The following is a 24,659-nucleotide window of genomic DNA, read 5'->3' as shown; positions in this document are numbered from 1 at the left end:
GCCGCACTCTGCATAAGAGGGGGCTCGGATCAACCAGTCGTCCAGATAAGGATGGACTTGTACTCCTTCCTTCCACAGGAAGGCCGCGCTGACCACCATTACTTTGGATAAGGTCCGCGGAGCAGTAGCTAACCCGAACGGGAGGGCTCTGCACTGGAAGTGTCGGCCCAGTACTGCAAAACGCAGAAGGCGTTGATGAGGAGGCCAGATGGGAATATGCAAGTACGCTTCCTTGATGTCCAAGGATGCCAGGAACTCTCCTGCCTTCACTGCCGCTATAACAGAGCGGAGGGTCTCCATGCGAAAGTGCCGAACTTTCAAGGCCCGACTGACCCCTTTGAGGTCGAGAATAGGGCGTACAGAACCTCCTTTCTTTGGTACCACAAAGTAAATGGAGTAACGTCCCTTGCCAAGCTGATTTTCTGGCACCGGAACGACCGCACCCAGGCGGATCAAATTGCCCAAGGTCTGCTGCACTACCACAGCTTTGACCGGAGACTTGCAGGGAGAGAGTACAAACCCGTCTCTTAAGGGTCGGCAGAACTCTAGCTTGTAGCCGTCTCTGATGACTTCCAGCACCCAAGCGTCTGAAGTTATTGTGGTCCACTCGTCCAGAAACGAGGACAGCCGCCCTCCAATCTGCACTGGGGTGTGGACCAAGGCCCCGTCATTGGGTACGACACCCTGGGGGAGGACCGGAGGGAGCAACTCCGGGACGGCGGTCTCTGCGAAAGGAATGCTGCTTGGGGGAGAAGTTCCTCTTGAAGGAAGAGGGGGCAGAAGAGCCCGACCTGCCCGGGCGGTACCGACGGGCTTCCTGAAACCGTCCTCTGGAGGTACCGGGGCGAGTACTAGCCCGAGCCCTGACCTCTGGTAACTTCTTGCCCTTAGACGTGCCGAGATCGGTCACGATTTTGTCCAGCTCGACCCCAAAGAGCAGCTTGCCTTTAAAAGGCAATCTAGCCAGGCGGGATTTAGAGGCATGGTCAGCAGACCAATGTTTCAGCCAAAGCCACCGCCGCGCAGAGATTGTCTGAGCCATGCTTTTAGCTGAGGCCCTCAAGACATCATACAGCAAGTCTGCCAAATAGGCCAAGCCCGATTCCAGGGCCGGCCAATCAGCCCTCAAGGAAGGATCCGAGGGGAAAGCCCGCTGCACCATAGTCAGGCACGCCCTGGCCACATAGGAGCCGCAAACTGAGGCCTGCAAAGTTAAAGCAGCCGCCTCAAAGGACGACCTTAAGGCCGCCTCCAATCTTCTGTCTTGGGCGTCCTTTAGGGCCGTGCCACCTTCCACCGGCAACGCCGTCTTCTTAGTCACCGCAGTGATTAAAGAATCCACGGTAGGCCACAGATAGGCCTCACGCTCACTTTCAGGCAAAGGATAGAGGCGGGACATAGCCCTAGCCACTTTAAGGCTCGCTGCCGGGACATCCCATTGAGCCGAAATTAAGGTGTGCATGGCATCATGCACGTGGAAGGTTCTAGGCGGGCGCTTCGTCCCCAGCATAATGGCAGAGCCAACAGGGGCTGAGGGAGAGACGTCCTCCGGAGAGGAAATCTTCAAAATGCCTATGGCCTGCACTAACAGGTTGGGCAAATCCTCTGAGCTAAAAAGCCGCGCTGCAGAGGGGTCATCCGCTCCATCCGAGCGGGGATCCGTCTCCTCCAAGGAATCCGCAAAGGACCGTTGGGAGAACTCAGATACGCTGCCCTCATCTACATCGAAGGAGACAAAGTCCTCCAAGGCCTGGGAATCAACCCGAGGGCGATTACCTCCGGGGGCCTCAACCTCTTTACCAGCCGAGGGAGCAGGGGCAGCGTTTTGCATAAGGAAAGCCTGATGCAGCAGCAAAACAAACTCGGGGGAGAAACCCCCCAGACTGTGCACTTCCGCAGCCTGGGCTACAGCCCTAGACGCACCCTCAACCGGCGCTCGCAAGAGCGGGGGAGAAACATGCTGCGCATCCAAGATGGCGTCCGGCGCGACACTCCGCGAAGGAGCCGCGCGGGAAGAACGGCGCTTAACTTTAGCCGCTTTTGTGCCGTCGCCCAAATTAAGGGCGTTCATGGCATTAACGTCTCCCACCTCAAGGGCGGCCCAAGAAGAAGCCGTCTGAGCAGCGTGGCCGGCCAAGATGGCGGAGGCGAGCAGCGGGGGATGGGCGTCTATGGCGGGAAAAACCGCCACACCAGAGGAAGGACCGGGACACTCATCGATCACGAAACTGTCACCCAACAAGGGCGAATCAGACTAAGACCCCCGCATCCCCTCTAGAAGCGCACAAGCGATCCGGGGAGCGACTCCTTGCGCCCTCGCCCTCCGACGCCATAGGCCACGTGGAGATCAATCGGGGAACCCCCTGCCCACTATAAAAAGGTAAAAATTACCTGCTTTCCGCTCCGAGCTGTAACGACCAGGTGTCCCAGTGAGTAGCTGCAATAAACGTTTAAATAAACGTCGAAATAAACGCCTTTAAGGACGTTCAAAATTTTTTTTTTTTTTTAAACGGAGCCAGCGGGAGGGGGGAGAAAAGGAGGGACCTGGCACCACCAGGTTTGCACTTGCTCAAGAAGAGCCCTCAACCCCAGGCACTCAACAAAACCTAAAAATTAGGCTTGGAGGCCTAGCCAGAGCTGCTGCTGTGTGTGACCACCACCTGCTGAGATAGAGAACATACTGGGGAGTTTCCGGCAGCACATGACCACATATAGGGAGGCAAAAGTTTGCTCTCTATCTCCACCTGCTGGTAGATGGACACAACCCACCAGTCTATGGATTGATCAGCATGATGATATGGAAACAGTGTCTGAATTCAGGAGAGCTTGGAACAAGTACATGGGATATCTAAGGAAGTGCTAGGGAGAGTAGATGGCATGGATGGGCAGACTGGATAGGCCATATGGTCTTTATCTGCCTACATTTTTCTCTATTTCTACATATTCAAAGTTATTTTAAATGGCCAGAAATGGCTTCTGACAGTTTAAATCACTTGTCTGGGCCTAATTGGGCATATTCTGCAGCACTTAGGACAGTGCAGCTGAAAATGTCCAGTTACCATGCTATTTTGTGAGAGTTCCCAGGACAGAGTCGGCACTTAGCTGGTTAAGTGCTGATATTCAGTACTTAAGCAGCTAGGATAACCACATAAAACACAGTCCTATCTTTAAGCGGTTCTCCATAGCCATTTAAATGTAGAATATACCCGGAAATTCAGTGTCGGAGCCCAGACAGGACCTGGCATTGAATTTCTGGGGATAACACTGGTGGTGGTTGGGATAACGCTGAGTGCACCTTTTCAATATCTATCCCTCTTTTTCTATTTTCTGGCCTTCATGTGCTATAACTAACTCAATAGGGAGCTGAGCAGGAAGTGCTTTTCTTGTTCAGGGGGTCTTTTACTAAGGCGTGCTCATGTTTTTAGCGCACGCTAAAAATAGGCACGTGCTAAACGTTAGAGACGCCAACGTATTCCTATGGGCGTCTCTAACGTTTAACGTGCGCCTATTTTTAATGTGCGCTAAAAACGTGAGCTCGCCGCAGTAAAAGACCCCCTCACTTACCAGAGGGCAAACTATGTGAAAGAAAATAGCAAAATTCTAACTACAAGCAGTCAGTGCTTACTTTGCATTCTGCTCCTTTCCTAACTATTCTCAGTCCTCTAAAACTGCCAGCATACTAACTTGTGGATCGCTATTCACTGATAAACTGACGCTATTCTGTAGAAGGGTTCTCAACCTAGTCCTCAAGAAACACGTAAGCAGTCAGTTTTCAGGATATCCACAATGAATATGCATGAGATAAATTTGAATGCACCACCTCCACTCTATATGAATCACTTTCACACAGGGCCAAAGCTAGGGTTTGTGGTGCCCCACCATGCAGCATATCCTGTTTTTTTTTCAGCCCCCCCCCCATTCAGCATCTCCCTTTTCCCTTCCAGCATTGCTCTTTCTCTCCCCTGCTACCCACCAAGCATCACCCACGCTCTCTCTCCCCTCCCCCAGCCAGCATTTCCCTTACTCTCTTCACTCCCTCCCATCCACCCATTCAGCATTTTTCCTCAAACCTTCTTACCTCCCTACCTTCTGCTGTTGCCGCTGTGGTTATCATTGCCTCCCACTGCCATGCCTCCAGGCCCATCGGTTCACAGCAGCAATCAAAACACCAATACTTTATTTTACCTATTTATTAGGATTTATTTACCACCTTTTTGAAGGAATTCACTCAAGGCCGTGTACAGCAAGAATTAGTCAAACATAAGCAATAAACAATGAAATTAAATAGAGTCGCTATTATCCAAGATAAACGGGATCAACAGGTTGCTGGATAATCAAAAAGTTGGATAATACAGAAAAAGTGGATAAGGGATAAAATAGAAGTATATTGAATGCATGTTGAAAAGAGGAAGCAGTAAAAAAAAAGTTTAAAACGTAATGTGCCTAAGAATCTTACCTAGCACTGCTGCCTTTTAACTAAATGTAATTCCGGCAAAGAGAGAGAGAATCTGAACACATCTAAGTGATAATGCTGTGACGTCATTGGGGTATGTTGGATAATCCAGACTTTCGGGTAAGCAAGACTCTGATGTAATATTTTCCTTTTCTATCTTGTTGTCTGAACATTTTGTTTTTCCAGTTGAGCTGGTACCAGTCTCTTTTCCACTTTCTTTTTTGTGTCATTCTTCTAAATTATTTTCCAGGTTTGTCTTTCCTTCTCTACATCTGCCTGGAATTGGTCTCTCATATATATATATATATATATATATATATATATATATATATATATATATATATATATATATATATATATATATATATATATATATATGAGAGACCAGTTCCAGGCAGATGTAGAGAAGGAAAGACAAACCTGGAAAATAATTTAGAAGACTGACACAAAAAAGAAAGTGGAAAAGAGACTGGGCAGAGCTGTGGGCAGTTCCGGGTGGAGTTATGGGCAGGCTGAGCAGAGCTATGGGCAGGCCCTAAAACTCCTGTTCGGAAGGCTGACTTCCTTGGCAGCTCTGGTCTTCTTTTCACCTCCCATCTACCTACCAGTTATTTCCATCTCTCTCTTTTCTCCTCTCCATGCTCCCATTGCCTCCTCTGTAGCTGTTCTTCCCCAGCCTCCTATCCCAGTCTATTTCACCCATTCCCTAGTCCCCTATTTCATCATTTGGACTCACCCTCTCAGCCCTCACTGGCCTCAGTTCCATCCCTGTCTCTTCTTCCTTCTCTTGCTCCCAGGTCAGTATGTCTCCCTTTCACTTTATCCTCCACTCACACCCCTCCCCTCCTCTCTGTGGGTCCAGTCTTTCCCCCTTCTCTATCTCACCCCATTGGATTTCTCTCTCCCTCCTTGCCTGTCCCCTCATACCATAACCTCTCTCCTTCCTTGCCCCCCCCCAGATTCCAGTAGCTGATTCCCTCCTTGCTTCCCCCATGAACACCTCTCCCCACCTTGCCTGCCCCCCAATGCCAGTAGCTATCTCCCTCCATGCCCCTGAAGCTAGCACCACTCTCCCTATCTTGTCCTCCCCCATGCAGCACTTCTCCTCACTTTGCCTGCCTTTCTCATGCCAGTAGCTCTCTCCCTCCTTGTCCCCTCCTGATGCTAGCAACTCTCCCCGCCTTGCCTTTCCCCCCAATGCTAGCAGCTCTCTCCCTCTTTTCCCCCCTGATGCTAGGAACTCTCTCCCTCCCTCCTTGCCTGCCCCCCTCAACACCAGCAGCTCTCCATCCTTGTCCCTCCAGGGAGAACCTCTCCCCTCCTTGTCTGCCTCTGATGCCAGCACCTCTCTCTCTCCCTGCCTGCCCCCCTCAATGCCAGCAACCTTCCCTGCCTTGCCTGCCCCCTCAATGCCAGGAGCTCTCTCAATCCTTATTCTCCCCCTCCCTCAGAGTCCAACATCTCTTTCTCTCCCTAAGCCCCTGGAGTCTAGCACATTTCTCCTCTGCTCGACTGCCACTGACACCTGTTTCTCCCTTCCCTTCTCTCCTTCCTTCAGTCAAAGCTTCCTTTGCAGCATCGGCAATGTCAGCAGGCTGCTTTGACCAACCCTGGGGGGAGGGGGATGTACTGGATGATTCCCCCTCTTTTTTTTTCATAAGCTTGCAGAGATTTGGTATTGTGTTAATAGGGGGTGATTGAAGAGGGTTGGACATATAGCACCCATGGGGTGCAGATATAAGTTTAGTCTAGGAAGGAAGGGGGGCCAGGTAAGGTGGGATAAATTATGAAGGGAGAGTTTATAATATGGCACAAATAAAAAGAGGGGTTGGTATGTTGGGGATTTCAGAGCACTGATGATTGGTTTGGAAGAGAGATCTCTGGGGGTTGTAACTATTTAGACATCCTTTTTGTATTGATTTGCAGTATATCAAGTAAGAGATGGAAATGGAAATGGTGTAGGCTGGGGCAAAACCTGAAAAGTGGACTTCATTTGCTCAGGATATCACTTAAATCTAAAATACATTATATATCATGGAATGTAGGGGACATAGAGAGGGGCATAATTGAACGAAAACGTCTATCTTCATGGGCGTTTACCTCAGAGAACGGGTCCGTGAAGGGGCGGACTGAACCGTATTTTCGAAAAAAATAGACATCTATGTTTTATTCGACAATTTGTGAGCTGGGCGTTTTTGTTTTTCAGTGATAATGGAAAATGAAAGCACCCAGCTCAAAAACGAATAAATCCAAGGCATTTGTTCGTGGGAGGGGCCAGGATTCGTAGTGCACTGGTCCCCCTCACATGCCAGGACACCAACCGGGCACCCTAGGGGGCACTTTTACAAAACCAAAAAAAAAAGGTAAAAGAGCTCCCAGGTGCATAGCACCCTTCCCTTGTGTGTTGAGCCCCCCAAATCCCCCTCAAAACCCACTGCCCACAAGTCTATACCATTACTATAGCCCTAAGGGGTAAAGGGGGGCACCTACATGTGGGTACAGTGGGTTTGGGGGGGTTGGACGACTAAGCATTAAGCAGCACAATTGTAACAGGTAGGGGGGGGATGGGCCTGGGTCCACCTGCCTGAAGTCCACTGCACCCCCTAACAACTGCTCCAGGGACCTGCATACTGCTGCCAGGGAGGTGGGTATGACATTTGAGGGTGAAAATAAAAAGTTGTGAAACATCATGTTTTGTGGTGGGAGGGGGTTAGTGACCACTGGGGGAGTCAGGGGAGGTCATCCCCGATTCCCTCTGGTGGTAATCTGGTCATTTAGGGCACTTTTTGGGGCCTTATTCGTGAAAAAACAGGGTCCAGGAAAAGTGCCCTAAATTCTAGCTACAAACGTATACTTTTTTTCCATTATCGGCGAAAGGCGCCCATCTCTCCTCGGCCGATAACCACGCCCCAGTTCCACTTTCGCCACGCCTCCAACACGCCCCCGTTAACTTTGTACGCTTCCGCGATGGAGTGCAGTTGAAAACGTCCAAAATCGGCTTTCCATTACACCGATTTATTCGTTTTTGTGAGATAAACGTCTATCTCCCGATTTGGGTCGAAATCTAGGCGTTTTTCTCTTTCAATTATAAGGTGGAGATTCTTCTATAAAACAAAGTATAATTCTGCAGGATCTCAACAGGCATTGTGCCTCAATAGCATTTCTCCAAGAGACACATTTGAATGCAATTGAACACAAAAAAATTGCAGCAATGGTGGGTGGGTGCCTATTTAGAGGTCCCTATAGATTCTAAGAAGGTGAGTATATTGATCTTAGTTCGCAAGAGGTTGTGGTTGTTATTGGAGCACCATAAAATAATACACGATAAGAAGGGGCACTTCCTAATTGAGTATGTCACCCTCAAATGATAGCAAATGGTGCTTTGTAATATGTATGCTCCAAATAAATGTTTTACAAACAAATTGTTCAATGTTAGCATGGTTTTGAAGGAGCATACCTGTTGGTGGGAGGAGATTTCAACTGAGTATTTGATTCAACACTGAATAAAACCATTAATATGGGGCAGGAAAAATTGATTACACTAAAGGAGTGCCTCTATTCTGTGATTTATTAGACATATTAAATACATGGAGGGTAGTTCATCCACAGGAACGTGATTTTACACATCTCTCAAAGGCTCATCAGACTCAATCACTCATAAATGAATATCTTTTGGTCTCATAGGACCTTTTCTTCTCTGTGTAAGCAGTGGAAATAGGCCCCTTTGAGATTTCAGACCGTGCTATGGTGTGGATTGACTTTGCATTGGGCTCTTAACAGTGGAAATTTTCCCACGGTATACATACAGATATGAAATTTTGAGAATATTGTCATGTAATGCCTTAGCGCTACCCCTAGCATCCATCTTAGGATATGGAGGGTCTAACCCAGCACTGCTCAGGCCCACCTTCACATGTGTACCTACACTGGCATACCCTCCACCCGCCTGCTAGGTTCCGCATGCCTCTGGGCAAGTTCTCCCACTCAAACTGTCGCGGCCCTGAGGTCACTCGGGTGGAGGTGAGCTCTCGAGTTCTCCCGAGCTCTATGAGGCCCAGGAATTAACCGCGCACCCCGAATCTTCACCTGCGGCGACCGCCGTTCACCGAGGGTTGAGCCCTCAGCTGCGGGCGGCCAGCAGGACTGCTGGAACCACGGGGTGACGGCTGGCCTGGCTGGCTGTGGGTACTGAGTCTTTGGCAACGTGGCTTACCGGACGGTTCGCAGACAACAGGAACAAACGCAGTCCTGGAAATAGCTAGCAGGACGGCTAGCAGACTTGAGACCAAACACAGTCTTGGAAATAGCTAGCAGGACGGCTAGCAGACGTGAGAACAAAACACAGTCGTGGAAATGGCTAGCAGGACGGCTAGCAGCCTTGAGGACAAAACACAGTCTTGGAAATGGCTAGCAGGACGGCTAGCAGCCTTGAGGACAAAACACAGTCTTGGAAATGGCTAGCAGGACGGCTAGCAGCCTTGAGGACAAAACACAGTCTTGGAAATGGCTAGCAGGACGGCTAGCAGCCTTGAGGACAAAACACAGTCTTGGAAATGGCTAGCAGGACGGCTAGCAGCCTTGAGGACAAAACACAGTCTTGGAAATGGCTAGCAGGACGGCTAGCAGCCTTGAGGACAAAACACAGTCTTGGAAATGGCTAGCAGGACGGCTAGCAGCCTTGAGGACAAAACACAGTCTTGGAAATGGCTAGCAGGACGGCTAGCAGCCTTGAGGACAAAACACAGTCTTGGAAGGAGCTAGCAGGACGGCTGGCAGACACGAGGCACGAACACCGTCTTGGAAACCGCTAGCTCGAGGGCTTCGAACAAGGAAACGGAAGCATCGGTTCCCCTCCGTGCTTCCGTTTAAATCCCCCGCTTGTTTTGGCTGGGGGACCGCTGGGCCAATCCTCTCTGCCCCAGCCGGTAACGGGGACCGGATTGGTCCCTCTGTCCAGTGGGCGGAGTTCCTCTGACGATGCGCCAATCCGGCGCAAGTGGGCGGAGCCTCCTCGCTGGTCCTGCCACAGCGAGGAGGACGCTGACGCCGGCGCCGCCATCGTGTCCGGCGGATCCTTCTCCCCGAGGCCGGCGCTAGTTCCCCTGGGTCGCCGGCCTCGGGGCAACCAGCCGTCGCGGCGATCCTCGGGGCAACCTTCCCCCGTCGGTCCGTGCTCCCCGGACACCCCAGCCCCCCGCTCCGATTCGCGGGGCGCCAGGTAAGGGCCCGGAACGGGACAGTACCCTCCCCGGAAGACCCCCTCCTCCGGGGACCGGGTTTGGACAGATATTGGGCGTGGAAGGCTTTGACCAGTTCTGGAGCATGAACATTAGACACGAGCTCCCAGGAATTATCTTCGGGACCAAACGATTTCCAGGATAGTAAATAATACAGTCTTCCCTGCCGCCACTTGGAATCGAGGATCTCTTCTACCTCAAACTCCGGGTCCGGCGCCACCTGGAGATCCTTCTCCAGGGCTGGCGGCGGGTGCCACCTGGATTCCCGAAACCTCTTCAGTAGCGAGATATGAAAGGCATTATGTACTCGTAGAGTGGCAGGTAACCGCAGTCGATATGTTACTGCCCCAATTCGCTCCTGGATGGCATAGGGTCCCACGTATCGCTGTCCCAGTCTTCGAGAAGATCCTCGGAGTCTCAGATGTTTCGTGCTTAGCCATACTTTCTGTCCTGGTTGGAGCACGGGGGCGGGCCGCCGATGGCGGTCAGCAAATCGCTTGACCTTGGTCGCGGTCTCCTGTAATTGCTCCCTAGTCATCCTCCAGACCTCTTGTAGGTCGGCTATAACTTGGTCCCCAGCCGGGATTATGGCGGTAGTCGGGAACGGCCCTGGAAGCCGTGGATGTCGGCCATATACCAAGAAGAACGGGGACTGTCCTGAGGATGAGTGGTCACTCTGGTTATAAGCAAATTCTGCCCATGCAAGTAGGGAAGCCCAGTTATCCTGTCGTTGGTTGACAAAGGCTCTTAAAAACCCTTTCAGAGTTTGGTTTATCCTCTCAACCATGCCATTGGTTTGAGGATGGTAAGCGGATGAAAAATGATTCTCCACCCCCAAGGCCTTACATAAAGCTCTCCAAAAGCGGGAGGTAAATTGGGGCCCCCGGTCACTGATGATCCGAGTGGGCAGTCCATGTAGTTGAAAGATGTGATGAATGAATGCTTGAGCTAACGAGGCGGCCGTCGGAATGGTAGTGAAGGGAACAAAATGAGCCATTTTCGAGAACCGATCTATCACTACCCAGATCACAGTATGGCCCTGGGAACGAGGTAAATCAGTGATAAAGTCCATGGATATCTCCGACCAGGGGCTGGTCGGTATGGGCATAGGTTGTAGGTCTCCCACGGGGGTTCCTCCTACTGGCTTGGTTCGGGCACATACCGGGCACGAGGTAACAAATTGGAGAATATCCTGTCTCATCTGTGGCCATCGATACTGTCTCGCGATGAACCGGAGTGTCTTATGATACCCAAAGTGCCCGGACCACTTAGACGAGTGTCCCCATTGCATAACCCTTTTCCGATCCGTGGCCGCCACGAATCTCGGGACTTGGGCAACCTCCCCGGTGGCTGCACTGAGACACGCAGGATCTAACATAGGATGAGTCTCCTTCGTCTCTTCTGGTACTTCAAAGGCCCGGGAGAGTGCATCTGCCGGGGTATTGTGGGAGGCCGCCCGGAACACTAGTTGAAAATGGAACCTAGCAAAGAATAATGACCACCGGGCCTGTCGGGGATTCAGTCGCTGGGCCTCTTGGAGGTATAGGAGGTTCTTATGATCAGTGATGACCGTGAACCGGTGTTCCGCTCCTTCCAGTAAATGTCTCCATTCTTGCAGTGCTAATTTCAGGGCCAAGAGTTCCCTATCCCCAACCGTATAATTTCGCTCGGCAGGCGAGAATTTACGTGAAAAGAAGGAGCATGGTTGGCGCCGACCTTCGGGGTTGATCTGAGAAATGACCGCGCCGGCCCCTAGAGCGGATGCGTCCACCTCTACCATGAAAGGCTTCTCTGGGTCGGGAATCAGCAGAATAGACGCGGACTCAAAGGCCTCCTTGATCTGACGAAAAGCCGTTTGCGCTTCTGGCGGCCAATCCCGGACCCTGGCGTCCTTCCGGGTGAGCGCCGTCAGCGGGGTTGTCAAGCGAGAATACTGGGGAATAAATTGACGATAATAATTGGCGAAGCCCAGGAATCGTTGTAAGGCCTTCAGGCTCTTCGGCTGAGGCCACTCTCGAATGGCTTGGAGCTTGTCTGGTTCCATCCGTAACCCCCCTGGAAGCAAGATATGACCCAAAAAGGGTAAAGACTGCTGATGGAAGGCGCACTTACTCAGCTTTGCAAATAGATGGGCTTGCCGTAGGCGGTCCAGCACTGCGCGTACATGGCCCGGGTGCTCCTTGGGGTCCTTAGAGTAAATTAAGATGTCGTCCAGATATACAATCACTGTGGAATTGAGTAAGTCTTCTAATACACAATTGATAAGCCGTTGAAACACCGCAGGGGCATTACATAGACCGAATGGCATTACCCGATATTCAAAATGCCCCTCATGGGTATTGAAGGCCGTCTTCCATTCATCCCCTGCCCGGATTCGTACTAGATTGTAGGCTCCTCGCAAATCTAACTTCGTGAAGATCTGGGCTCCTTGCAGTCTGTCCAGGAGCTCGGGAATGAGTGGTAATGGGAACCGATCCTTCACGGTGATGGCATTTAATCCCCGATAGTCAATACAGGGTCTCAGAGTTCCATCCTTCTTGGTAACAAAAAAGAACCCCGCCCCGGCTGGGGAAGTAGACGGCTGAATGAACCCTTTCCGTAGATTCTCCTGGATATACTCTCGCATAGCCTTGACCTCTCCTCGAGACAGTTTGTACGGGCGGCCCCGTGGAGGAACCGTATCTGTCTTTAGATTAATAGCACAGTCAAAAGACCTGTGCGGGGGTAATACCTCCGCCTCCTTGGGACTAAACACATCAGAAAAATCTCTATAGTCCCTAGGCAGGGAGCCCAGTTCACTTGGTCCTTCCTCGGGCAACATATTTAAGGCCGGACAGCTGCCAGCCCGACCCTTACAACAAGTCTCTTGACAGGAATTGCCCCAAGCTTGAATCTTTCTCCCGGTCCAGTCAATAACCGGGTTGTGGTATCGTAACCATGGCAATCCCAGAACCACCGGGTGGATGGTCCGAGATAATACCAAGAATTCAGCCTCCTCCCGATGACCCTCCCCCACTTGCAGACCCAACATAGGAGTAACTTCAGTGACCGGCTGAGGAAGGGTAGTTCCCTGGATAGAAGTTATCCGGAGCATAGGTTTCCGGGGGAGCGTGGGCCAGCCCATTTGCTGTAGCAGTTCGAGTCCAATAAAATTTCCCCCCGACCCCGAGTCCACCAGGGCTCGGGTCTGGACCGTGGCCTCCTGCCACTGTAAGGTCACTGGTAAGATGAGCAAGGAGTCTGGTAGGGGAGCGGAGTGCCCCAAGAGCCCTCCCCTCAGGGTGCCTTGGGGAACGCATTTCCCGGCCGGATGGAACACGTCCGGAGGAAGTGCCCCGCCTGCCCACAATAGAAGCACAGTCCCTTAGACTGTCGTTGCTGTCTTTCGGCGGGAGTCAGCCGTTGCCGGCCCATTACCATGGGCTCCTCTCCGGGCTCCGTAGCTTCCCGGTTCACCTGACGAGGAGCCGGTCCTTTGCTCGTCTTGGAGGACCCTCGTACCCACTTCTGACGCTCCGCCCGGTCCCTGGCTCGCTCCTGGAACCGAGTGTCCACCCGGATACAGAGTGAAATGAGGGCATCCAAGGATCCGGGAATCTCCCGTCCGGCTAATTCATCTTTGATCCGTTCGTGTAATCCCTCCATAAAGATGGCTGTCAAGGACTCCGGACCCCAACGCAGCTCTGCGGCTAAGGTCCGGAACCGGATGGCATAGTCGGCAACAGTGCCCTCTGCCTGATGAATTCGGAGCAGCTCCGATGCCACAGAGGAGGGTCTTCCCGGAATGTCAAACACCATCCGGAACCGGCGCTGAAATTCGTTATAATCCTCCAAAATGGGATCATGTTGTTCATCCAGAGGGACCACCCAATCCCGTGCCTTATCTTCACAAAGGCCCATAATATAACATACCTTGCTTTGATCCGAAGCAAAAGCCTCCGGTTGCATCCGGAAGGCCAGATTACACTGATGGAGAAACCCTCGACAACCTCCCGGGTTCCCATCGTATCGTGCCGGCTCAGGGAACCGAGGTCCCACGCGGAACCCTCCCATACGGGGAGCGGCTGCGGCCTCTTGGGCCGCAGCGGCCTGGTTCTGTACCTGAAGCGTGGATAGTTGCGAACATACATTCTGGAGAGCCCCCGACAGGGCATTCAGCTGTTCCTGTTGCTGCTGGAGAATCTTAGCCAGGTCCCGTAGATCAGGGTGCGTCGGTGAGCTCATGGCTTCCGTTTTCTGTCGCGGCCCTGAGGTCACTCGGGTGGAGGTGAGCTCTCGAGTTCTCCCGAGCTCTATGAGGCCCAGGAATTAACCGCGCACCCCGAATCTTCACCTGCGGCGACCGCCGTTCACCGAGGGTTGAGCCCTCAGCTGCGGGCGGCCAGCAGGACTGCTGGAACCACGGGGTGACGGCTGGCCTGGCTGGCTGTGGGTACTGAGTCTTTGGCAACGTGGCTTACCGGACGGTTCGCAGACAACAGGAACAAACGCAGTCCTGGAAATAGCTAGCAGGACGGCTAGCAGACTTGAGACCAAACACAGTCTTGGAAATAGCTAGCAGGACGGCTAGCAGACGTGAGAACAAAACACAGTCGTGGAAATGGCTAGCAGGACGGCTAGCAGCCTTGAGGACAAAACACAGTCTTGGAAATGGCTAGCAGGACGGCTAGCAGCCTTGAGGACAAAACACAGTCTTGGAAATGGCTAGCAGGACGGCTAGCAGCCTTGAGGACAAAACACAGTCTTGGAAATGGCTAGCAGGACGGCTAGCAGCCTTGAGGACAAAACACAGTCTTGGAAATGGCTAGCAGGACGGCTAGCAGCCTTGAGGACAAAACACAGTCTTGGAAGGAGCTAGCAGGACGGCTGGCAGACACGAGGCACGAACACCGTCTTGGAAACCGCTAGCTCGAGGGCTTCGAACAAGGAAACGGAAGCATCGGTTCCCCTCCGTGCTTCCGTTTAAATCCCCCGCTTGTTTTGGCTGGGGGACCGCTGGGCCAATCCTCTCTGCCCCAGCCGGTAACGGGGACCGGATTGGTCCCTCTGTCCAGTGGGCGGAGTTCCTCTGACGATGCGCCAATCCGGCGCAAGTGGGCGGAGCCTCCTCGCTGGTCCTGCCACAGCGAGGAGGACGCTGACGCCGGCGCCGCCATCGTGTCCGGCGGATCCTTCTCCCCGAGGCCGGCGCTAGTTCCCCTGGGTCGCCGGCCTCGGGGCAACCAGCCGTCGCGGCGATCCTCGGGGCAACCTTCCCCCGTCGGTCCGTGCTCCCCGGACGCCCCAGCCCCCCGCTCCGATTCGCGGGGCGCCAGGTAAGGGCCCGGAACGGGATACAAACATTATTTCCTCAGTGATTTCTAGGGACACTGGGAATGGCAATCCTGGGGCCCCACAATTCCTAGAAAAACACTCACAGACCGAGAAGACAAACTGCAAGGATTCTTAGTCAGTCTAGGACAACAGAGCTAACAAACTAATAGGTTTATTATCATTAAAAAAAAGTAGAACTGTTCTAAACAACAAACAGTAACAGGTAAAATGACAAAAAATGTAAAGTTAAATCTAACTGAACACTTTTTACTAGTACCTGGGGAGATCAGGAAAAGTAACGGCTCACAGGAATTGAACAGGGAGGGTCTCAGCACAGAGGTCTACTCCCTAAACTCTCCCAACTGGGGAGTTCTAGCACATTCTGAGCTAGGTCTTTGGCTTCAGGGCCAAACAGCGAACTCAGCATTAGCACCAGGGTTGCCAGGTGGAAAATATTTTTCCAGCCTAAAGGAGCCCAAAATCCAGCCCAAAACCCGCCCAAACTCAAACCCCGCCCCTGACACCCCCGCCCCCGCGTCATCACCCCGCCCCCGCCGTCATCAACCCCGCCCCCGCCGTCATCGGCCCCGCCTTCCCCGTCACTAACCCCGCCTCCCACGTCACTAACCCCGCCCAAAAACGTCACTAACCCCGCCCACCGCGGCTGAAAAAGCCACCTAAAAAAACCGCCCGAAGCACAAAAACCAGCCCAAAAAACCGCAACCCGCCGCGGGCAAAAATTTCCCGCGGCGGGTCGCGGAAAACCGCCCAATTGGGCGGTAAAACCGCCCACCTGGCAACACTGATTAGCACTAAGGGTGTTTGGCCAATGGCACTGCAGGTTACTTTTCTCCTCCAAGGTTTTCCTCTTTTCTTTTGTGGAAGGTAAGCTACAAAGAAAACAGACCTCTGCCACAGCTATAATGTAGAAGTCAAACCCCACCTGCTGGCTGATCAAAGAAAATGCACTGAAGGGAAGAAAAGTGTCATAGGGAGCATTACAAATCAGAAAGCTTGAAAGTCCCCAGTTTCGCCACAAATATATATTGCAGAAATTGAAAAAATATGTAACATTTAATAATTTACATAGGAATGAGACTATCTTGTTTTGGGAAACAACAAAGGCGGTTCTTAAAGGAGAAACAATTGCTTATTCCATCCAAAAAAAGAGCACTGGAGATTAGAAAATACTTAAATTCGAGTGGCAGGTCTGGAAGAATCGCCAGGAGGTTGGAGTGCATCCTCTGACCAAGAAGCGGATTTTATATATCAATTGTGGGACACTAAATGAGAAACAAAGGAGGAGAGGACCTCAGACCAATGCCACCTTTTCAATCAATAAGATTGATGATTATGTGGTCATAATCACATAATCACTGGTCCTCTACCAACCTCCTCCCTCAATATTTTTTTAGTGTGTTTATACTCTATATTGGTGCTGACTTTATCATTAACTTGTGAGATAATGAATGTTTGCTGTGTGTTTGTTTTCCAGGTGCTTATCACAGTTTGGCAGCTGGCTCGGTGCTTATCACGGTTTGGCGTTGCAGGGAGCTCTTCCCCTGACGAAGCCCCAGGTGGTGAAACGGGACCGTTGGGGAGCCCCTGGCTGGAGCAGCAAGCTAAGTAACTGTGATGTTTGATATTTGTTAATGATATAGTCAGCACCAATATAGAGTATAAACACACTAAAAAAAATATTGAGGGAGGAGGTTGGTAGAGGACCAGTGATTATGCGATTATGACCACATAATCATCAATCTTACTGATTGAAAAGGTGGCATTGGTCTGAGGTCCTCTCCTCCTTTGTTTCTCATTTAGTGTCCCACAATTGATATATAAAATCCGCTTTTTGTAAGCTGTTATTGTGTATTATTTAGCAGAGTGATTCCCGTTACCTTTTGTCCCTCTGAACAAGCCCATATTCAATTACTAGCCACACAACTATTGTTAAATGAGCTGTTAGACCAAACATCTTTAACATTTTCCTTTTACTATATCCTTCTACCATGTGTCGCAAGTATCTACCAGAAAGAAATCTATTGTGGGTTGTGGTCTACCTGGTTTTTCTTTTTAGCAATTGTGTGTTTCATATTTACTGTCTCTTTCAACTCCTCTCCCTCCCATCCACGGCCTGGTATCTCCTTCTGTGTCGAAACCACCACCACCACCTTTAAAATCTGCATTTCTGTGGCATAATAGCAGCAGCAGTGATTCCCTTCAGCTGTCTATTGCCGAGCTCGCGGCCTGCTCTCTGCTGCGTCCCACCTTTGCGGAAGTAGGAAGTTGCGTCAGAAGAGGGTAGGATGAGTAGATAGCAAGTCGTGAGCTCGGCAGCAGAGAGTTGAAGGGAATTGCTGCTGTCATTGTTCTGCCACAAAAACGCATGTTTTAAAGGAGGGGGATTGGACACAGGAGGAGATTCCAGGCCACAGGCGGGGAGGGAGAGGAATTGAAAGAGACAAGTGGTGCCGGATCCAAAGGGGAAGCAGAGTGAGAAATAGACATAAAGGGCAGGGAGTGCTGGTCCCTCCCCCCCCCCCCCCCCAATCGTTCTGGGCTCTTGGGCACTGCTCGGTTGCCTAAATGGTCAGTCCACCCCTGGGTATGAAAGGAAAAAGTTTTTATGGTGTGGCTCTTTATTAGCATGGCTGAACCTTGACTACTGTTGTTTACTCTTATTATTCTTCCATTCTTTTTTTTACATGTTTTTATTTTACTAATTGAGGTTATATATTTTCTTCTTCTTTTTTTTTTAGTATATGGCAGATAAGAAACCACTGTATGTTTGTTTTTTCCTCAATCTGATCAGAAGTTCTTTTGTTTCTGTAAGACTGTACCTAATAAAAACGAAATAAACGCTCTCATGGGCATGGAGGGTTTTTGTTTTTCATACATCCAGTTTTTCAAGATTTTTAAGACGCCAGGCTACAATCTCAAAGCTGCATAAGAGTGTGGGAATTGAAAGCTGATTAAAGGTATGTATTTTATTCCATAATATTAATGCATTCTTCAATATCAGTCATAGTATTCTGTATTGATCTTCTTTCTCAGTGATTTATGTTTGATTGTCATTCATGTCTTATATACCACTCTATCCCAACCTCGTGTTGGGATACAGCGGTATATGAGACATGAATTAGATTAGATTTATATATACCTTTCTATTCAAATTCCTTCGTCTCACAGTCATCAGTCAGAACGATGCTTTCAGTTTTGCTCAATTTTTCTATAAGAAAGATCAACTTTAGCATATTTGTTCAGATCAAAAGGCATGTTGATGTCAACACAGAATTTTTCCACTAATTGTTGTAATCTACAGACAGTAAAAGAGCAATTCTATAACTGTACACTTACAGTTACAAAGGAAAAGTGCAACTTATGCATGCCCGATTATAACATTGTCTCCTAAGTATGATGTAACCTCTGGCTCATTATCATCTTTAGGATTATAGCTAAACTCATAGCCCACAGACTTAATAAAAGTACTCAGTGGATTAAGTGCCATACAAAACAAAAGTGGCAACAGGGAGTCTCCCAGAAATATGCTTCATTGGATCTTGATGTTAGGAATGACAAACTATGCATTTTCATACTTCAGATGGAGTGTGGTTTGCCACATTTTCATAGTGAATTTGATATCTCGACCAATCCAGGATTCATTTTGTACATTTCAAGGCGATTTATTATCAAGGAATGTGCAATGCTATTTTAGGGCAACAGTTTGACCAGTATTGTGTGCGCATATAGGGCCAGAACTAGACTAACATGGATTCTACTGCAAAGCATTATGAACCTGTGACACTACAGTTTTTGCCATTCTGTCTTTCTGTGTGTGAAAAATCAATATTCCTGCTATGTCCTGGACAAAACTAGCGCTGAGGCCTCTAAAGAAACCTTAAAGCAGCAATAGTGTTAGCATTATTTTAATTCTGCTTTGAGACTTCTGCATTCTGTCTCTCCACACTGAGAATGCTGTACATTTGATTTCCATGTGATAGTGAGTTTATTTATTTAGATTTTGCTCATGCCTTTTTTTCAGTAGTAGCTCAAGGTGAGTTACATTCAGGTATGGTGGATATTTCTGGCTCACAAGCTAAGTTTGTAACTGAGGCAATGGAGGGTTAAGTGACTTGCCCAAGATCACAAGGAGCAGCAGTGGGATTTGAGCTGGCCACCTCTGGATTGCAAGACTGGTGCTCTAACCACTAGGCCACTCCTCCACTCCACTGACTGGTTCTGCTAACATTGATGGCTAGATTAGAGCTCAATCAGAGCGACTGACTCCAGAGTTCAGGTATGATATGATAACATAAAATTTACTAGTTTGCAAGCAAAGACAAAAAGACTGGGCTTTTTGCCACATTGCACTTCCATTCCACTTTTGCTTTTTGGCTACATGGCTTTTATCACTGGCTTTCTACCATATTTCCTTCTTGAAACCTACTACCCCACAGGTTTGCCCAAGTCATTAAGGGCAGAAATACCTTGTGCTGACTTCCAAGCAGCACCAACAAGATTCAAAGACTTTATAGGACAAAGGACTTTATTTGTTGCTCTGTATGCCCTACATGCAGCTCACCAACTGCATGCTGGAGTGGCTGGAGTTAGCATTATAAGAATTGATTCAGCTACTTTTTACAGAGACTTTCCAGAATGCTCCACACTACATCAATCTGCCATGAAACGCTATAATGACTTTTTTCCAATATTTTCAGGGCAAGGGGTTAGCTAGAAATTTTCCTAACTTCTTAACAAACTTCCTATATTTATCATATAAATAACAACAGAAAATAAGCAAAGCTAGTAATACACTACTATTTGGGTTGCTGCCAGGCACTTGTGACCTGAATTGGCCAATGCTGGAAACAGGATACTGGGCTAGATGGGCCATTGGTCTGACCCAGTATCACTATTTTTATATTCTTATGCTCTTCTGTTCTCCCCTACAGAACTGGGGCAGTGTCTAAGGTAGTGATCTCTATGCTAAGAAAGTCTTTCTTACAGGCAATCCATGCTATACTGAGATTTCTGCTTTTCTTAGCACTAGCAATGGTTTATTTTTATTTTTTGTTACATTTGTACCCCGCGCTTTCCCACTCATGGCAGGCTCAATGCGGCAGGCAATGGAGGGTTAAGTGACTGCCTGTGCCGGGAATCGAACTCAGTTCCTCAGGACCAAAGTCCACCACCCTAACCACTAGGCTTTATTCTGCATTAACTGGTCTTTGATTCCATATGCCCACTTCTTACTGCCCCTTCTGCTCTATTGCCATGATGCTATTAGAATCAATATGATCATGGGGCTCATTTTCAAAACAGAAAAATGTCCCAAAACCGGCACAAAGTGGCAGATGGATGTTTTTCTTGCAAAAACGTCCAACTTGCTATTTTTAAAACACATTCCAATCACAAGGGGTTTTGTTGGGGGCAGGATCTGGGTGTTTCTACAACTTAGACATTTTTCTGCCATAATGGAACAAAGCTGGACGTTTTGGTCTGGACCTGTTTCAACAACAACGTCATAAAAAGGTGCCCTAAATAACCAGATGACCAGAAACAGCCTCTATGACAGCTTCAGATGTTATGGCCAGGTCCCTGGAGTAGCCTAGTGGTCTGTACAATGCACTGTAGAAAAAGGGACCCAAGCTCATATTCCACTCTGTTGCTCTTGTGGTACCTACTTACCCACATATAGGTGATACCTGCAACCTTAAGGACTATTGTAGTGGTGTACAGTTGAGTAGATTTTTGGTAGGTTTTGGAGGGCTCACCATACAATATAAGGGGATAATGATGAGATGTGTACCTGGAATTGTTTACGTGAAGTCCACTGCACTGCCCTCTAGGGTGCCTCACTACTCTACTGGGCTGTCTGTGGTGCCAGTCTATTATTGTACTGTTGCAGCTCTGGCTGACTTCTTGGGCAGACTGGATTGACCATGAGGGTCTTTAACTGCTGTCAGTTGTTGATATGCTACTATTTTATTTTTGAAACCTGCCAGTTCTTGATAGAGTGATGTAAACTATTTAGCCAAAAACTGGTCACTTTATCTAGACCAGGCCTCTTTCAGTTTGAGGCTCTTTTTAACCTGTTTTCCAATTCTCTTTTTACTCTTTATTTAACTTTGATGTATGCATTTCCACATTCTCCTGTATGCAGGGTAGCCATTCTGCTTCTCGACTCTGCTTTACAGGGTCCTTGTTCAAGTTTCTCCGGAATGTTTGGTTCAGCTTTACTTGGTGGTATTGTCACTGCACTAATGCTCTTTCCCACTTCCCCTTTACCAATAACTGTTCTCCAATTTTTCTAGGATTTAAAACCACTTTGTTGTGTATATTTTGTGAAAGGAAGTATAATAAACCATAAACCATAGAACTGTTTTTGGTTCTTGCTACACAATTTATCTTCGGTTGTTTTGATCCTTACAGACACCTCTGCTTGAACTGATTTTGTATTTCCTTTAATGCGTTTTTTCCAAGGAGGAGTTATTTCTCTTTTCTTCCTCTGTCCCTGCATCTTTACCAACAGAACATAAGAATAGCCATACTGAGTCAGACCAATAGTCCATCCAGCCCAGTATCCTGTTTCCAAAAGTGGCCAATCCAGGTCACAAGTACCTGGCAGAAACCCAAATAATAGTAACATTTCATGCTATCAATCGCAGGGTAAGCAATGGCTTCCCCATGTCTGTCTAAATAATAGACTATGGACTTTTCCTCCAGGGTGGGGCTAGTGCTGGGCAAGACTTCTACGGTCTGTGCCCTGAAAATGGCAGGTACAAATCAAGGTAAGGTATACACAAGAAGTAGCACATATAAGTTTATCTTGCTGGGCATACTAGATGGACCGTGCAGGTCTTTTTCTGCCGTCATCTACTATGTTACTATGAACTTGTCCAAACCTTTTTTAAACCCAGATATGCTAACCGCTGTTACCACATCCTCTGGCAACAAGTTCCAGAGCTTAACTATTCATTGGGTGAAAAAATAATTCCTCCTATTTATTTTAAATGTATATCCATGCAACTTCATTCAATGTCCCCTGGTCTTTGTTCATTTTGAAACAGTAAAACAGCAATTCACTTTTACCCATTCTACACCATTCACAATTTTGTAGACATCAATCATATCTTCCCTCAGCTGTCTCTTTTCCAAACTGAAAAGCCCTAACCTCTTTAGCTTTTCCTCATATGAGAGGAGTTCCAGCCCCTTTATCATTTTGATCAGTCTTCTTTGAACCTTTTCTAATTCCGCTATATCTTCTGATCAACAGGATTAACAAATTTTGCACACTCCACAGTCATGTCACAAATGCCACATCTGCCACACTTACGGTGACCTCCACTAATTGTAGTGGGACATCCGGTAGCTGGTAAATTAGCGGGGCGCAAAAGCTCTTTGAGATTGCGCCCTCTAGAAAATGCAATCCTGAGTCGGTGCTGATGAAAAATCGAATGTGTCTGCAAAATGTCCCAGTTTCTTTTTATAATTCTGGCCACCTCTTCCCCTCCCTGCGAATATCTTAATACAAAAGTGTCCATGCGTGAGTGTGCATGCTCAGTTTCACTATAACCGAGAATGAACACGATGTGAGGGGAAGCAAGGCAGGCAATATGCAGAAAACAGTGCTAGAGAAAGGCTTCAGTTGGCGGGGGATGGGGACCCCCACCAGCCAAACCAGGGGCCCCTAATCCAATTTGGGGGGGTCCAGGCCCCCTGTAGCTATCCCACTGCTGTGGACAGCCTGTTTATTTTGACCTTGCACTGTTGACAGTGTACTGTATATTGATGTAAAGGCTACAGTAGCTAAATTTAAGTGTTCACGTTGTGTTGTAACTTTTTGATCCCCTCTTTGAGTCTGTCTCACTCCTTTGTTGTTGTTTTGCTCACGTTTGCGTGAGGGACTTTTCCTCCTTTTTATTTTTCTATGCATTGTAACTCTGTACGTATTCACTACTTTTTACTCATATACCATGCAGATCACAAGAAAGTGCCTCACTTCTATGAACTTCTCTGGCAGAACGAATGGATTTTTCTCCTGACATCTGCACATTGCCCACAAGAAATTGGAACTTTTTAAGACATCTGTAGAGTAACATTTTTTTCTAATTTATGGACCAATTTAATCCATATAGTACTGTATTTCTGGGAAAAATATAAACTTAAAATTTCTCATTGGTGCTTATTCCCCTCCATCAGAAGGCAGTATGCATAGAGAAGTTAACAAAAAAAAAAGTCTTGAGTAAAACATATCTAGGGGGTAAAATTGTATTACATAGCCTGTGCAATCTAATTTTGTTCTTGAAGCAGCTGGCATAAAATTCCTCACCAGATTTCTAGAGGGACCACTGTGTAGATTAGTTGGGTTTTGTGCTAGCTGGTGAAGATTAGAGCAGAACTGCTACAAAACTAGCACACTCCCCCTCATTCTGTAACAGATCACCTAATTTTAGGGGCAAATGCATGCAAAAGTTACAGAATACCAAGACTTACACGCATAACTGTAGGCACACACGCTAGGCACACATTCAACAGTATTCTAAGGGCTTGATATTCAGTTCGCAGGAGTTAGCCTGGCTAACTCCCGCAGTTGGTGCTGAGCCCGGATATTAAATGCTGAGCGGTTTCCGGTGACCAGCATTGAATATCCGGTATATTTTTGGCCAGTTCAAACTTAGGGCCAGATGCACAAAGCTTACCTTGCTATTAGACTAGTTCTAGCCAGTCTAAAGCAAAAGTTTAGGTAGCTTGGAATGCACAAAAGGGTTTTCCGTGGCTCTAACGTGTGCCGCTAGCAGCCACCAAGAACCTCATGCAAATGTATTACAATGAGCTCATTCGTAATCTAATGTGTATTCCATTGGATGCACAGCTCCAGAGCAACCCTAATTTAATGAGCAAGTTTTACGGCTGCTATGGAGCTGTTGGAGAGGAGAAAAGCACAAAGCTATAAAGGCTGCCTGCGTGTGCTTCCTACCTGTCACCTCCTGGCGTGTCCCCCCCCCCTCGCCCTTGAATTTTTTAAATTAAATTTCCCTGGTGGTCCAATGGACCACAACCCCCCCCCCCCCCCCAAAAAAAAAAAAAAAATCTTGTTATTTCCCTGTGGTCCAGTGGACCCTGGCCACCACCCCCATCTTTTTTTTTTTTTAATTTATAGAAGTCTTTATTGAGCATTAAGAGCATAATACAGAACATTGTTAACACAGCTCATAACATCATAATCCAAGTGAGCCAAACACCAGTGTGAATAATTTCAAAGGGTACCTGTAGTGTCATTGGTCCCACCATAACCACAATATGTACTTCATGTTTTTATACAATTTTTTTTTACCCTCCCCTCCCTTCCCTCCTAAACTCCCCCCAACAAAACCCCACCTCCCCTCCCCCCGTCTCAGACCAAACATCTACTATCCCGAACTTGCATTCAGAAAAGGCAGCCACACTTTCTCCCACTTGGGCAACATTCTTCTTCTCACAGCCGTCAATCTCTCCATCTCACATATACATCTGACTTTCGTGATCCAATCTGTCAGCGAGGGAACCTTTGGGACCTTCCAATGCCTTGCCAGGTTAGTCCGGGCGGCCTGCAGAGCTCCACGCACCAGCAACCATTGACTCAACCTTAGTCCCGCAGGCCGCTTTCCTAGCAC

General features: G+C 48.5%; 1 protein-coding gene across 3 annotated transcripts in view; it reads right to left on the bottom strand.

Annotated features, from left to right (window-relative positions):
- TNFRSF11A (TNF receptor superfamily member 11a) overlaps positions 1-24,659 on the bottom strand; it is a 174,366-nt gene that overhangs the window by 11,675 nt on the left and 138,032 nt on the right. Inside the window, exon 10 of one of the 3 annotated variants that reach the window (XM_030203261.1) lies at positions 18,164-18,232. The exons of the other annotated variants lie outside the window; for them this stretch is intronic. Within the exon in view, the coding sequence (XP_030059121.1) occupies positions 18,168-18,232 (65 nt within the window). The 3' untranslated portion in view covers positions 18,164-18,167. The remainder of the gene's footprint in view (positions 1-18,163; positions 18,233-24,659) is intronic. 3 annotated transcript variants of the gene reach the window in all.

The sequence above is a fragment of the Microcaecilia unicolor genome, chromosome 1 (genome assembly GCF_901765095.1).
Source record: "Microcaecilia unicolor chromosome 1, aMicUni1.1, whole genome shotgun sequence".
Lineage (NCBI taxonomy): Eukaryota > Metazoa > Chordata > Amphibia > Gymnophiona > Siphonopidae > Microcaecilia > Microcaecilia unicolor.
The sequence above is the reverse complement of the archived record's forward strand: the minus strand, read 5'-3'. Positions and strand labels throughout refer to the sequence as shown.